Source organism: Schistocerca cancellata, chromosome 4 (genome assembly GCF_023864275.1).
Source record: "Schistocerca cancellata isolate TAMUIC-IGC-003103 chromosome 4, iqSchCanc2.1, whole genome shotgun sequence".
Lineage (NCBI taxonomy): Eukaryota > Metazoa > Arthropoda > Insecta > Orthoptera > Acrididae > Schistocerca > Schistocerca cancellata.
Window position 1 is genome coordinate 840,629,637 of NC_064629.1, and position 14,516 is coordinate 840,644,152.

Below are 14,516 nucleotides of genomic sequence, written 5' to 3' on the forward strand. Positions count from 1 at the left end.
ATAGTGTGTAATCAATAAGAATTTTAAAAAATTAGAACTAATGATTATAAAATCCTCAACAAACACTGTCACCTCGTCAACCAGGAACTTGCAATTACAGTATTAAGGAGTGATTCCACTATCAAATTAAAAAAACAAATAATAGAAAGAAATGGTAACTATTCCACAGACCTAGTGAGAGACAGAAAAAGCTTTGTGATGTCTGCAAAAGGCTACGACTTTATTTGGTGGTTCAGTTAAGCAAATATCAACATTCTACATGCAATAATGGAAATAAAATAGTCGGAGCAAAAATAAACTTCTCTTATGAGAATTAAATAAATCTACTATGAAAACTGCATTTTCATCTTAAATTATTGAAAGTTGAACTGTATAAATCATACTTACCAGCACTGAAAAGTGTAATCGCTTTCAAGTAAGCATATTCATGCTCATCAATCTGCAGCCTATTCATAGAATTCACATATTCTTGCAACTTACATATGTGATCCGTCACCTGTAAGACACCAAACTTATGAAAACACCACATACTTCTATGTTTTAATTTCATATGCTCTCATATGAAGGAATGTAAGGCGCCAACCTTAGTAAACATTATAACTTCCAAATTTCAACTTACTTGTTTCACATGTCGTGCAGATATGCTTTCTTGTGTTACAGAAGTTTGAAGATGACCAATAATTGATGAAAGGATGGAAGAAAGTGAGAGCACCTCAGAGCACTGAGCAAGTCCAAGAGTAAAAAGCTCAGCCCAACATGCACGTAGTAAAGCAACATGTGTATCTGAACTGAAAAATGCACAGACACATTTAGGGTGATGCTCTGTGTACGTCTTGATGCATAGAAACTAATTTCCTTACAACAATGCGCGAAAAAAATATTGCTAAAGGCAAGATGAAAATAAGCACAATAATATTTGTACAGCAAGCATATATAGTGTTAACTGCAGCTCATGCACAATAAAAAGTTTTATATGCGTGCACAAGCTATTGGCATCACATTTTTATAGTTGCATATAACCGTACAAAATTAACTAATGGTAAGGGTCCCTCTGAATCATTTGGAAAAGTAAGAGACGTACAGAGCAACAGTTAAACTGGAGGTGTAAATATAGAAAGTAAACTACCCTCCCCTCAATACACCTTTCCTACTTGCTTCCTGCAACTCCTTTTCATGCCATACACTCCAACAGTCAGAAGTTTGAAACCTTTGGCCACACGGCCTGTGCATGCCTAGCCGAAACAGGCAAACTAAAGCCATCAAACAACACAGTCTTCATATGTGTGTATAGCGCATTACAAGATGCTCACATGAGCATGACACTATTACCAAAATCAGCAGATGGTACATTGCAATAGAGATTTTCAGCCAGACACAAACAATGGGTTCTTTCAACTTTTTTTAAGGCTGAAAAATCATACATCATGAAAATGTTTCAAAATACTGGAGTGAAAGAGCAGCCATAGCTCCATTCTGGAGGCCTTCCATGTTGATGTATTCTTGTGTGAATTAGGAGGTATACTGTAGCAAAAGACACTACTATCACTCACCTGTTAAATTATAATTATTGCAGTTTTGATTACATGAAAATTTAAGCAATCATTAGGTACGCAAGTGGATTCTAACCCCCCTCCCCCCACAACGAACACTGACAAATAAGCCAGTGCAGATACTGTATGCCACTGGCTGTTCTGTCTTGTACTGATAAAATTTTGGAGGCGATAGAAAACGGGAAGATGGCAAAGGGAGAATAGCGAGGGAAAAGTGTTTATAACTTTGGAGAGGAGAAGGAAAAAAAATATAACAGTTAACGTAACTTATTTTTGTTTAACTTTCCTGTGCAAAGAACTAAGTGTACCCAACAAACTGGGTACCTGAAGAGTCAATTGTATCGGCCACACTTGCTTCGAATTCAGTTTCCTTTGCTGACTTCCTTCAGGAAGTCATTTTAAATGTGGTGTATGCACTTCACCCAGTCTTCCACAGTACCTTCATAAAAACCTCCCTCAAGTAAATGCTGCACATCTTTAATTCAGAATGGTCCAGTTCTGCTCCTTAGCTCAAAGGTGCTTGTAATGTTCCAAACTTTTCCAACATTTCCGTTTGTGTATAGCAGCCCAAAATTGGAAGACCTCTCTTCTAGCCACTGCTCAATTTCTTCCTGCTTTGTGTTTGAATTAGGAATTTTCGCCCCCCCCCCCCCCCTTCTCTCTCTCTCTCTTTAATGACTGCTGCAGTTATCAATGACAATCACACAACCCTCTCCCAACTCACGTAAAAAATATAGAAACCAGTGTTTCAACACATTACTATTCAGTGCATGATCATAACTGCTAGATTTGCTGGTTGTTAAAATTAGTTTTGCACTTTTCATAAAACCACCTTTAGATGATCCTGCATGACAGACAATAAGTCCATTTCCTGTGCCAGTTAGCACTGTCAAACCACCATTGCCCTTTGAATTCTGACAGGTGTACACAGTGCCACGATTTTTCATCGAGATAAATAACATGGCAACGACAATTTTCTTTCCTGATGGGCATTTTTTCATAAAAGTTGCCCTAGTTGCTACAATATCAGATTGTCCATAAGAATGAATCTTGCATTGTTGAATTTTCTGTACCCAAATCTGCTGCGTTTTGGAATACTCTCCACAATCATAAAATTCAAATATAGTACAGTGAACTATGTCCTTGGAAACTGTGCAAATCTGTGACTGTTCTTATTCCCCTATTTTCTTTCCTGAGAAAGTGTAGCTTAATTTCTTGATTACAGGTTATATTCTCTGTGCTTCAGCACACATTCTCTGTAGCATTCAGACTGAAACACCACACGCCTCTTGTTGCGGATGTGACGCTGATAAGATTTTCTCTCTTCTGGGATTATTTTTAAGGTTTTGATGAAATTTTAATAGCTAGTGTATGATTCCCTTTCTTTTGCTGTGTGTGTCTTTTAACTGAGTAATCTGAACTTGTAAACAAGAAAGCAGTACTATGCAACGAAAATCACAGCTTTCTTTGCAAACGTACGACACTTCTATACAGAGAACATGTGAGCAAATGATTGGTAGCAACCGAGTTCCCCAATCAGGGGTACAATTAAAGTGTGGTGTTGCCACATAAACCATGTCAATTATGGGCAGCAGCCTCCTATAATACTAACTGGACTGCAGACGTGGTAGAAATGGAACTGTGGCAACAGTGTGCAATTAAAATTGTGGACTAAGCCAGACTAGGCCAAACACTTCTCACTGGCAGTTGCAAATGATGGGAATATATTGAGGTGAGAGAACTGACAGCATATTCTATCCTTAAGTTGGTTTGAGAAGCACACTTTGATGGCTTAGGCTGTATTCTGTTGAGCATCAAATTGAAATATATCTGTTTGAATTCCACTCTTGTATGCATTTTTAATATGTTAGGAATGTTCAAAATATTCAATAGTTCAACTGGGAGTGTATCATGATTACCCGTGTATTCTGACCGAGTCCAAAATTACACTCCTGGAAATTGAAATAAGAACACCGTGAATTCATTGTCCCAGGAAGGGGAAACTTTATTGACACATTCCTGGGGTCAGATACATCACATGATCACACTGACAGAACCACAGGCACATAGACACAGGCAACAGAGCATGCAGAATGTCGGCACTAGTACAGTGTATATCCACCTTTCGCAGCAATGCAGGCTGCTATTCTCCCATGGAGACGATCGTAGAGATGCTGGATGTAGTCCTGTGGAACGGCTTGCCATGCCATTTCCACCTGGCGCCTCAGTTGGACCAGCGTCCGTGCTGGACGTGCAGACCGCGTGAGACGACGCTTCATCCAGTCCCAAACATGCTCAATGGGGGACAGATCCGGAGATCTTGCTGGCCAGGGTAGTTGACTTACACTTTCTAGAGCACATTGGGTGGCACGGGATACATGCGGACGTGCATTGTCCTGTTGGAACAGCAAGTTCCCTTGCCGGTCTAGGAATGGTAGAACGATGGGTTCGATGACGGTTTGGATGTACCGTGCACTATTCAGTGTCCCCTCGACGATCACCAGTGGTGTATGGCCAGTGTAGGAGATCGCTCCCCACACCATGATGCCGGGTGTTGGCCCTGTGTGCCTCGGTCGTATGCAGTCCTGAGATGATGATGTTTGGTTTGTGGGGCGCTCAACTGCGTGGTTATCAGCGCCCGTACAATTACCCAATCTTTGCTCAGTCCAATTTCACCACTTTCCTGGATGATGATGAAAGGATGAGGACAACACAAACACCCAGTCATCTCGAGGCAGGTGAAAATCGCTGACCCCGCCGGGAATCGAACCCGGGACCCCGTGCTCGGGAAGCGAGAACGCTACCGCGAGACTACGAGCGGCGGACTTCTCATATGCAGTCCTGATTGTGGCGCTCACCTGCACGGCGCCAAACACACATACGACCATCATTGGCACCAAGGCAGAAGCGACTCTCATCGCTGAAGACGACACGTCTCCATTCGTCCCTCCATTCCCGCCTTTCGCGACACCACTGGAGGCGGGCTGCACGATGTTGGGGCGTGAGCGGAAGACGGCCTAACGGTGTGCCGGACCGTAGCCCAGCTTCATGGAGACGGTTGCGAATGGTCCTCGCCGATACCCCAGGAGCAACAGTGTCCCTAATTTGCTGGGAAGTGGCGGTGCGGTCCCCTACGGCACTGCGTAGGATCCTACGGTCTTGGCGTGCATCCGTGCGTCGCTGCGGTCCGGTCCCAGGTCGACGGGCACGTGCACCTTCCGCCGACCACTGGCGACAACATCGATGTACTGTGGAGACCTCACGCCCCACGTGTTGAGCAATTCGGCGGTACGTCCACCCGGCCTCCCGCATGCCCACTACACGCCCTCGCTCAAAGTCCGTCAACTGCACATACGGTTCACGTCCACGCTGTCGCGGCATGCTACCAGTGTTAAAGACTGCGATGGAGCTCCGTATGCCACGGCTAAGTGGCTGACACTGACGGCGGCGGTGCACAAATGCTGCGCAGCTAGCGCCATTCGACGGCCAACACCGCGGTTCCTAGTGTGTCCGTTGTGCCGTGCGTGTGATCATTGCTTGTACAGCCCTCTCGCAGTGTCCGGTGTCAATGTGTTCTTTTTTCCATTTCCAGGAGTGTAGTAAGTAAGCATTACAAACCCCCACCCCCACCTGCCACTGTAGTTCATACAAAGGATTTTTGATACAATGACACCAACCTTCGGAGCTAGGATCTTTAGTGTGTTTGGAGAAGGGCTTCAGAATTTCCACCCAAAACCATATTGCGTCCATTAAAGATGTCATCTTTACATATTTCAATTTCTTGCTTTGGCATAGTCATAAGACAGGGATGTCTCTCTCTCAACACTTGCATTACATTGCAGATCACTGAACACACTCACAGACTGTTAACTTTGTCAGTTGTCACACATTCTTTGTAAGGTGTATGTCCCATTGTGTATACAACATACCCAAAGCACACAAATCCCACAGTTTTCGGAAAGAAACAGGTACACAGTTTTCACTGTTACATCCAAAATAGCATGGGTTGCAGTGGACTTATTTTTGTCCTCAAAGCTAGTTTTCATTAAGGTCCAACACTATCACCTTCAATCAGCGCTTTGAATGCCCATCCACTCAAATTATGAAAATGCATGAATATTTCGATATGAGGGGGTGATGAAAAGTAATGCCTCATAAGTTTTTATGGGGAAACTATTAGACCTTTTAAAATAAAACAAATGTGATTAATATTCTACACCTTGTCTACATGTTTATGTCTCAACATAGACACCCTGGCGATGAATGCATTTCCCCCAGCGAGAGACCAGTTTGTTGATACCCGCAACTGTAGAATTCCTGACTTTGCTGACAGTGTCACAACCTCACCTCCGCTTGCTCTACTTCACCATTATCAAAATGAAGTCCTCAAGGTGTTCTTTAAGTTTTCGAAACATATGAAAATCGGATGGGGCCAAGTCAAGACTGTGGATGATCGATGACAGTCAAACAAAGACATCAGATTGTTGAAGACATCACTGTGCTCGTGTGTAGTCTTGCATTTCATGCTGAAAGAGACGGTGCTCCACACATGGAAGAACTCTTTGAATTCATGCTTTAAGTTTTCTGAAGGTCTCACAGTACCTTGCATAATTTATGGTGGTACCTTCAGCAGGGTGAACACGTGAACAAGAAAAAAATTTCCCAGATTTTCCCTGGATTTCCCAGTTAAAAACACACTTTTTCCACATGAAAATACACTTCTTCCTAGGTGGAAAATGAACTTTTCCATGATAAGTGAGACATTATATTTTCCATCGGAGCTGATATCAATCCTTTGAAGGGTAAAGGTTTTACACACCAGTGTGGAACTTCAGGGGGGGGGGGGGGGGGGGAGATCTGTTAAGTGCAGCAACATTCACACTGTATATTTTCATATTACAATACGCTGCATATTTTTGTATTAGTATTATGAAAGTATAGATTCCAAACAGCACATTACCTTCCGAAGCATTGAAATCGAGATTGCTATGTGCTACTGTAAGCCAATCATAGCTCATGTCCCATGATCGTGCCAGCCAATGACAGCAGATATTCAGAGCATAGGACATGTGACGACGTCAGTCAATAGCAACATCGCTGTTAAGTAACGTGAACACACAAATAGGAAAAGTTATTGGTTTAAATTAATGTACATAGTGCGGCTACAAGAAAAGTTAAGCTTTCACGTATAATATTTGCCTTTTTTTGTGTGTGTTACACTTTATGTACATCACACAAATGTGCCTGTAAAATTTTAAATAATTAATGTCTGGTCTTCCGAGCTCGAAATTCTTCTAAGTGGCTAGTCCTCAGTGTGTCAAGTTTTAAATGAGAGTCAAACACTCTTGTCATTTAAGAAATCCGCTGCGCATTTGCACACGTAATATAATTCATCTTGAGTAAAAGGGAATTTAGTTGGAAACTAATGGTTTTGAAAGCACCTTTTGCAATATTTTCCCGCGATCTATTAGAAATAGCTTCATTTCAGCAGCTGCCAGAGAGTGCCAGAAAACAGGTGTTAGCTACGTGTGGGCCGCTACGAGGACATACGAAGCCCATAGTTTCGTACATATATAGTATTAAGAGATCTTACATGATGTTATAAAAGAAGTAGGATACTCCAAGAGCATCGGAATTTTGTAAACCATGCTAAAATGCATAATTCAGCTTAAAGTACACATTAATATGTCAAGATTCACAATGAAGTAGGCCCCCAACCTGTTATTAAGCTTTTCAGTGTGATTTTTGGGATGCAAATTTTCTTCAGGTACCAGTACTGCATTATCTCATGTTTGATTCTTTACTATGGCATAATGCCATATGTGCCTGAAGATGAAAATGTGCACTTAAAATTCAGTGAATAGTTGAAACCAGCCGTAACTCAGAATGAAACACTTTATTTCTATTAGACTGACTACCTCTGGGGAAAAGATTAATAAAAGCCACATTTATTTAGCAAAGTGACAAAAATAACTTCATTGATCTGCAAGGCAACCGACTGCCAAAAACACTGAAACTAATAACATATGTTAGCCTTCCGTAATTATGTGAATGTATTTTAATTCACTTGATAGCTTCCAACAACAGGAATCCATTGTTTTCATTTGATGTGGTAAGTGTAAATGAAGAGGGAACAGCAGAATCACTAAACATAAACTTGGCTTATGTGGAGACTAACCCCCTCCCTACAACAACCCAGACCGCTATGCACATGCGCAAACCTGACTACTTGGGAGTGCCAGAATAATTTTTGCAGATAGTATCTGGCTGCTGATACAGCTAACAGCCACACTTCAAGCAGCCAGAAGAGGGAAAAAGTACTGCCCATAAGCAACTCATCTACCCATGCGTGTGAGCCTCTGGGCACCTGTTCAAAGAACTTAATGTAAACAGTTGTGACGTCACACTCATCGGCAGCAGTTTGTTGCTATTAAGTATTCCATAGTCTTTGTTCTAAGACCTTTGACATGTTTTGCTGTTTATCAGTTCTTATCAGTCAAATTACAAAAATTTAATTGAAGACTAATACAATGAAAAATTCCCGTAATTAACAATGTGGGCATGACTTTGCCTGCTGATGGCATGGTTTGGAACATTTTTTGGCACTGGTGATCCTTTGTTGCACAATTCCATTGATGCTCTCTTTGTTTTGATGTCAAAATAGTGAATCTAGCTTTCAACACCTGTCACAATGTTTTTAAGGAAGTCATCACCCTCATGCTCAAAATGCAAAAGAAATTTTTGATAGATATTCACAACCTACCCTGTTTCACGTCAGAAGTGAGCATCTCAGGCACCCACCATGCACGCAGTTTTCTGTACCACAGCTCTGGCCTGTAAACACTCTCATGATATTCCACACTTACACAAGAGCTGTGTCCATGTTCTCCAATGATTTTTTTTTTCCTGATGAGTTAATCAACCTAATTTCAATAAGTGTCATCGTTTGTGGGTGCGGTTGTCCACTCTGAGCTGTGTTATACACACTGAGGTTAGCACCCCCATTTCCTTCATTACGAACATCAACAAAACAATGTTGCACATTACTGATGTCATTTCAATCATCACCGTACACAGCTTGCATTCGTCTATGAATTTCAAATGGAGACATGTTTTCTGTGGTTAGAAACTAAATTACAGCACATTGTTTCTCACACACTGACTTAGATTACACACCACTGTGTTACACACTACAATTAGGAGCTATCTAGCAGCAGAGGGTTCCAACTTGCATCACTGAATTGGGATAGTAAACCAAATAATATGAATGGTATGTAATGCCTCAACAGATATCGAGAACAGAATAAAAAATTAAGAGGCATTACTTTCCAGTATGCCCTTGTACAATGACAGCATGTGAGTGAAAGGTTACACTATGAATTAACCTTTCCTCCCCATTTGGTGTGATTTTTCTTACACCCGAACATGATGTAACCAAACAAATAAATTCCACAGAGCCAAGAAAAATATTAAGTTCCCACATTCTGGATGCCTAGATAGATGAAAAACTAATATCTGAAGCCTAGAAGACGAGTATTTGCTACTGATAGGGCAGCAGCATAGTTTTGTTACGTAGTCATGGCTTGGAGCCAGCCAATGGCTAATAGAACTTATGTAGATAGCAACAACTGTGTCGTCAGATGTATTAATCTTAGCAATACAGGATGCTGATGTTTCAGTTTGCTGTACTTGACATCAAATTAACAATTTGCTTGACTTTTAGTGTTTGTTTAATTTCATTTCATATTGAACCATGTACCGTGCAGCGAGTAGTGCAAGCAAAACATATTAAGTGAAATAATGAAAGGAAAGTATGCCATGTGGTCAAGCTCATGAATTGGTATGTTCAATGACGGAGTACCATAAAGTAGGGAGGAAATGTGGTGAACCTTTATTTCCTATTGCTCCAGTTGTAAAAAGAACCGCAACAACTTTTCAAATAATGAAAAATATCATTGTAGCAATAGGGTAAAGGTAAATACGAAGTACATTATGATGAGACTGGCATAACACAGCTGCAAACACCGAGAAAAAAGTGGTTCAGGTAGGAACAAGTGACAGCTTTGGACTACTTCTAGGAAGACATGATTTACTTTAACACTATGCCGTCCAGCGACACCACAGTGGTGTTATGCATGAAATGGTGGTCAACGGCCGGCGATACCACAGTGGTGTCGTGTGCATAGTATCACTCAGCGGCCAGCGACAGCACTTCGTGTCTTTTCAATTCTGTTGGTTTTTTGTTTAGGTAACAATAAGTTACACATGTCGACAAGTTTTTTTGTTTTTATAAGTACTTGTGCCCTTTCTTAATGGCAGAGGAAAGAGATGATATGATTATTTACGATGAATGCGCCGATGTCTTGGCCGATTGGGAAGAAGACATTGAATACAAAAAAAAATGAAAGTGAAGTGGAATTGCCGGAAGATAGTGAAATACTTCCACGACGAATTCAGCAAACACTGTGGTTGCCATCTGACTCAGATGAATCAGAAGAAGAAGCCAGTGAACAGTGGTCAGACTTCGATTTACCGACGACCAATAATAAATAATAAATTTGAACGATCTCCGGGTTCAAACATATTTCCCAAAGATACACAGAGTGTCGAGGATATAGTAGAATTATATATTGTGAACGATCTATTTGAATATATTAGCAATGAAACCAACAAGTACTACAGTAAAAAAAGCCAAGTTCGTTGACATTAGAGGACCCAAACTTAGAAAATGCAAGGATCGATGATTATTGGTCAATGAATCTGTTGATAGACACACCGATATTTTGCAAAACGATGTCCCGCAACCGATTCAGACAATATACCAATAAACCAGATAATGCCGTCCGGCTTTTCAAAGTGCAATTCATAATTGATTATTTTTCCAAAAAGTTTAAATAAACCTTTAATCCAAGTCAAAATATCCCAGCTGGTGAAGGAATGATACCGTGGCATGGACGGTTAAATTTTAAAGTTTACAATCCATCAAAATTTACAAAATATGGCATATTTATTCTGATGCTGTGTAATTCAAGTATCTAATACACTACTTCATTCAAGATATATTCCGGCGCTGGAAATCCTTTAGGAAAAACAGTGATGGAACTATTGATACCTTCTTATGGAAAGTGGCATCACCTCTACATGGATAATTATTATAAAAGTGTAGAAGTTACTTGAACAGAAAATTTGAGTTTGTTGAACGATATGGCAAAATAGAGGATTTCTGGAAAAATTAAAATGCGCAAAAGTCAATGTGTTTGAAGCTTGTCATCAACGGAAAGGTGAAGTACTCGCACAGGTATGGAGAGCTTCAAAAACTAAAATGCTACAAATGATCTCTAGTATACATAATGCCACTTTGACTGACATCAAAGAAAATGTAGAAAAACCAATTACACAACAAAAAAGCTGAAAGTGTATTAGACTACAACAAATACATGAAAGGAGGGTATCAGACAGATCAATATTTGAGTTACTACCCTACATACAGAAAAACTATAAAATGGTCAAAAGGTTTGCATGTACCTCTCTAATTGCACATTATTTAATGCGTTCCGTACATGGCAATATTTCAATCCAGACCACAAGTCTCCGATTTCACAATTTTTTATTGAAAGTGCCTGATTCGTGGATAAAAGACAATGTACCTGCTTCTGAGCAAAACCTGGGAGTTGCCACTATGTCGTGCACGTCTCATTATGATCAGGTTGACAGACTTTCCAGTCACATAAAGCAACACCAGCTAATACTTATTTCTGAAATGATTAAAGGAAAATGAAAGCACTGCCATGTACGTTCCAAAAACAAAAAAGAACAACAACAAACTTAATGTGCGAGTCTTGTGGAGTTGTGTCACATCTTGGAGACTGTTTTGCTGCATATCATACAAAAGAAACTACTAAGTACCAAAGACAATGCAAATAAACAAATATACGAAAACAAACAAATTTGGTATTTATTTATGTATGTAAACCTCCAAAATTTTATGAAAGTAGGGGAACAGGGTTGTGACCTTATGAGAAGTAAAGATGAGATTAGTAAAACTTAACAATTTCTAATCTCCCAATAATGTCAAGAATGGCCGGCAACAAGCCAAGTAATCCGAATCAGCGCTGCTGGTGTCAAGCGAATACATTTGTATGAGACGTGCAGATGGCAAAGTGTTAATAAACATAAGCAACTCTGAGAACCAATGCTTTTCAAAATACTTGTGTTGCATCAAAAAGACCATCATTTTAAAGGCAGCAAATTTTCATTTAATGCAGTTCTGTTGGCCATTTATCAATGGATGGAAAATAGTAATGGAAATAAAAGATAATAACTCATGGCAACACAGATTTCTACAGAGGTTGTGTGTGAACATGTGTAATATAGTATCAATAATTAATTACATAGAAGGTGTACAAGAGAAGCAGTGTCACTTGATATAGGACAAATCAACGCAGCACACACAAATACATTAAAGAGTTCTGTGCCAAACTGCTTGTTAATGTTTTTTTTCAAGAAACGCAAGTGACTATAATAAAAACATATAGTTTTAGAGAAGTTCCCAGAATTAATTATCACTCTGCAGTGGAGCATGTACTGATCTGAAACTTCCCAGAATGAATTATCGCTCTGCAGTGGAGCATGTACTGATCTGAAACTTCCCGGTTGATTAAAACTGTGTGCCAGTTAAAGGCAAAGGTCCCAGCTTCAAGTCTTTGTCTGGCACACAGTTTTAATCTGCCAGAGTGTTTCTTTCCAGAATTGCTGAAAACATCCCTAGTGATAATCTTGGATGGCCACCAAATGTTGCTACAAATACTCCACATTATCCAGCTGTTCTCGGTAAGATGCTAACTTTGGCAATATGGAAAGACAAAATTATCAAGAGGTCGAAAAGATGGGATGAGGATCTCAGAGAAAATAAGAATACTGAATTGTTCAAATTGTGGTGTAACATGCCACAATTTCCTAAATCCACAATACTGAGGAAATTGCAAAATGATAAGGGCAGTCAGTAAATTTATTTACAAATTTATGTACAAATTTATGACCTGCATGTCATTGCATTTTTGTTCTTACTGCATGGTTATTTGAGTGAGACTCACCATAATGCTGTGTGCCAGCTGTGTAAGGAGTCAGTACCAATGATTAGTTTCATGGACTATATTGGAAGCTGAGCTACTCAAACAATTACTTAAAAATTTGTAGTTGCTACCACTCCTTATGCAATAGAAGAATATCAAATAGCATACTTCAACTGTCCCTGGTTATCTGCAACCACAATAGTTTATTAAATAATCTTGCACACTTAAAATGAGAATATAATGGTCACACTGAATGACAATAAAACTAAACAATGCTCTTCATCATCTATGCCCACTATGCTCCGAGAGAAACAGGAAAGCAACCATAAAAATTTAGAAATGTAAGCCAAGAGCTGATATGAATGGATGTGTTGCAGCCAACAATGTGGCTTTAAAAAAGCAGGTCAAAATCTTCTTACACAGTTATTATGAAGCACAGAGGCCGTACATGCAGTCAGTGAAGGTGTGCAGAAGGGAGCACAGAGTTCCATCAAAATTATTCCACAATAATTCTTGGTCACAGAACACAAAATTATATGCAATAAAACAATATCCATACATATCTCCTAACAATCCTCATACATCTGACCTTGAAGCAGTATTTAATATCTACATAAATGAAAAGTTCATTATCAGAGAGAACGAATTTGAACTCAATGGAAGCTGAGAAGCTTCCTACGAAATTGTTACAGGCATATTGTGATTTACGACAGTTAAGTATACTGGCAACTCTTAACTATTACTAACTGGCAACTCCCAATCGTGTATACAACTGACGAAAATGTCACAAGGAGGGAGTGCACGATACCTTGTTGCAGAAGTGGATGACTACATTGTGTGTACTGTTGAAACATACTACTTTCCAGATGATCATATCACCTTGCTTGTCTGAGAGATGTCCAAGTTATGTGAGGGGACGACAATTATCAGTTTTCCATTAATATAATTTATCCAAAATATGCAGTGGCTTATGTATGAAATTTGAATAGCAACTGTAACAATACAGTTTATGTTTAAGCATTCAGTCTCTACAATAGAAGTAATACTAATCAAAATGGCATTTTCGGCTTACCCAATTCAAAACAATGGCATATATCCTGACTAGTTTTTGAAAATCAAATTAACATTAAGACCACAGTGGTGCTAACATGATTGATGGATGGAAGCAAGTACATCAGTAAGTAGGTAGGTTAAATGTCAGTAAGTAAGGAAGGCAGGTAGGTTAGATTCTAAGAGCTCACTGACAGCAAAGTCACTATAGGCACCTACAATACTATGAGTGGGCTACCAGTATAAATGTAAACATTATACAGGTTCCTTTGCTTATCTCTTCTTGGACTGATATCACCATGAATTTTATGTTATTTATATAGAAACATTTATCTCAAAAATAGCACAATAAACAATAATCGGCAGTTTTCTATGGAGCAGTAATTGGGGTTACAAGGAGAACATGAATGAGAAATTTGATGATCTAATTGGTACTTACAACTGAGAAGCACAAAATTTTTTATTATCCAAGAACACTTATTAGTTGCATACAAAGTCCTTACAATGGTAAAACAAAAGTGGTTAACATTTAGTACCCATTTAAATGACATTAAACATGTGTCTCATCAATCAGGATTTATCATTCATGTTTCTAGTTCTTAGCTATCAGAGCACACATTAAGTTCATAGTCAAGAAAAAACTATTGGCAAATTTAGTTCTGCATCACTGCACAATATTTTTATGCTTATTACTGTAGTACTGCCACTGATAGTGTCACTATAAAATAATTTGAATATTTATAGGGAATGCATAGCAAAATGCAAGAAGAGGCCAAACACTGCTGGTGGCTTCCCCTTAATTAGAACACTGCACATAAGTCACTTTCAACAAATGACATAAATC

At 39.4% G+C, this 14,516-nt stretch overlaps 1 protein-coding gene across 3 annotated transcripts in view; it reads right to left on the reverse strand.

Moving 5' to 3' along the window:
* LOC126184938 (orphan steroid hormone receptor 2-like) overlaps positions 1-14,516 on the reverse strand; it is a 125,553-nt gene that overhangs the window by 44,660 nt on the left and 66,377 nt on the right. For all 3 annotated transcript variants that reach the window (XM_049927612.1, XM_049927610.1, XM_049927611.1), the window contains exons 8-9: positions 620-788; positions 388-496 (exon numbers count right to left, since the gene is read on the reverse strand). In XM_049927612.1, coding sequence (XP_049783569.1) covers positions 388-496; positions 620-788 — 278 coding nt within the window. The remainder of the gene's footprint in view (positions 1-387; positions 497-619; positions 789-14,516) is intronic.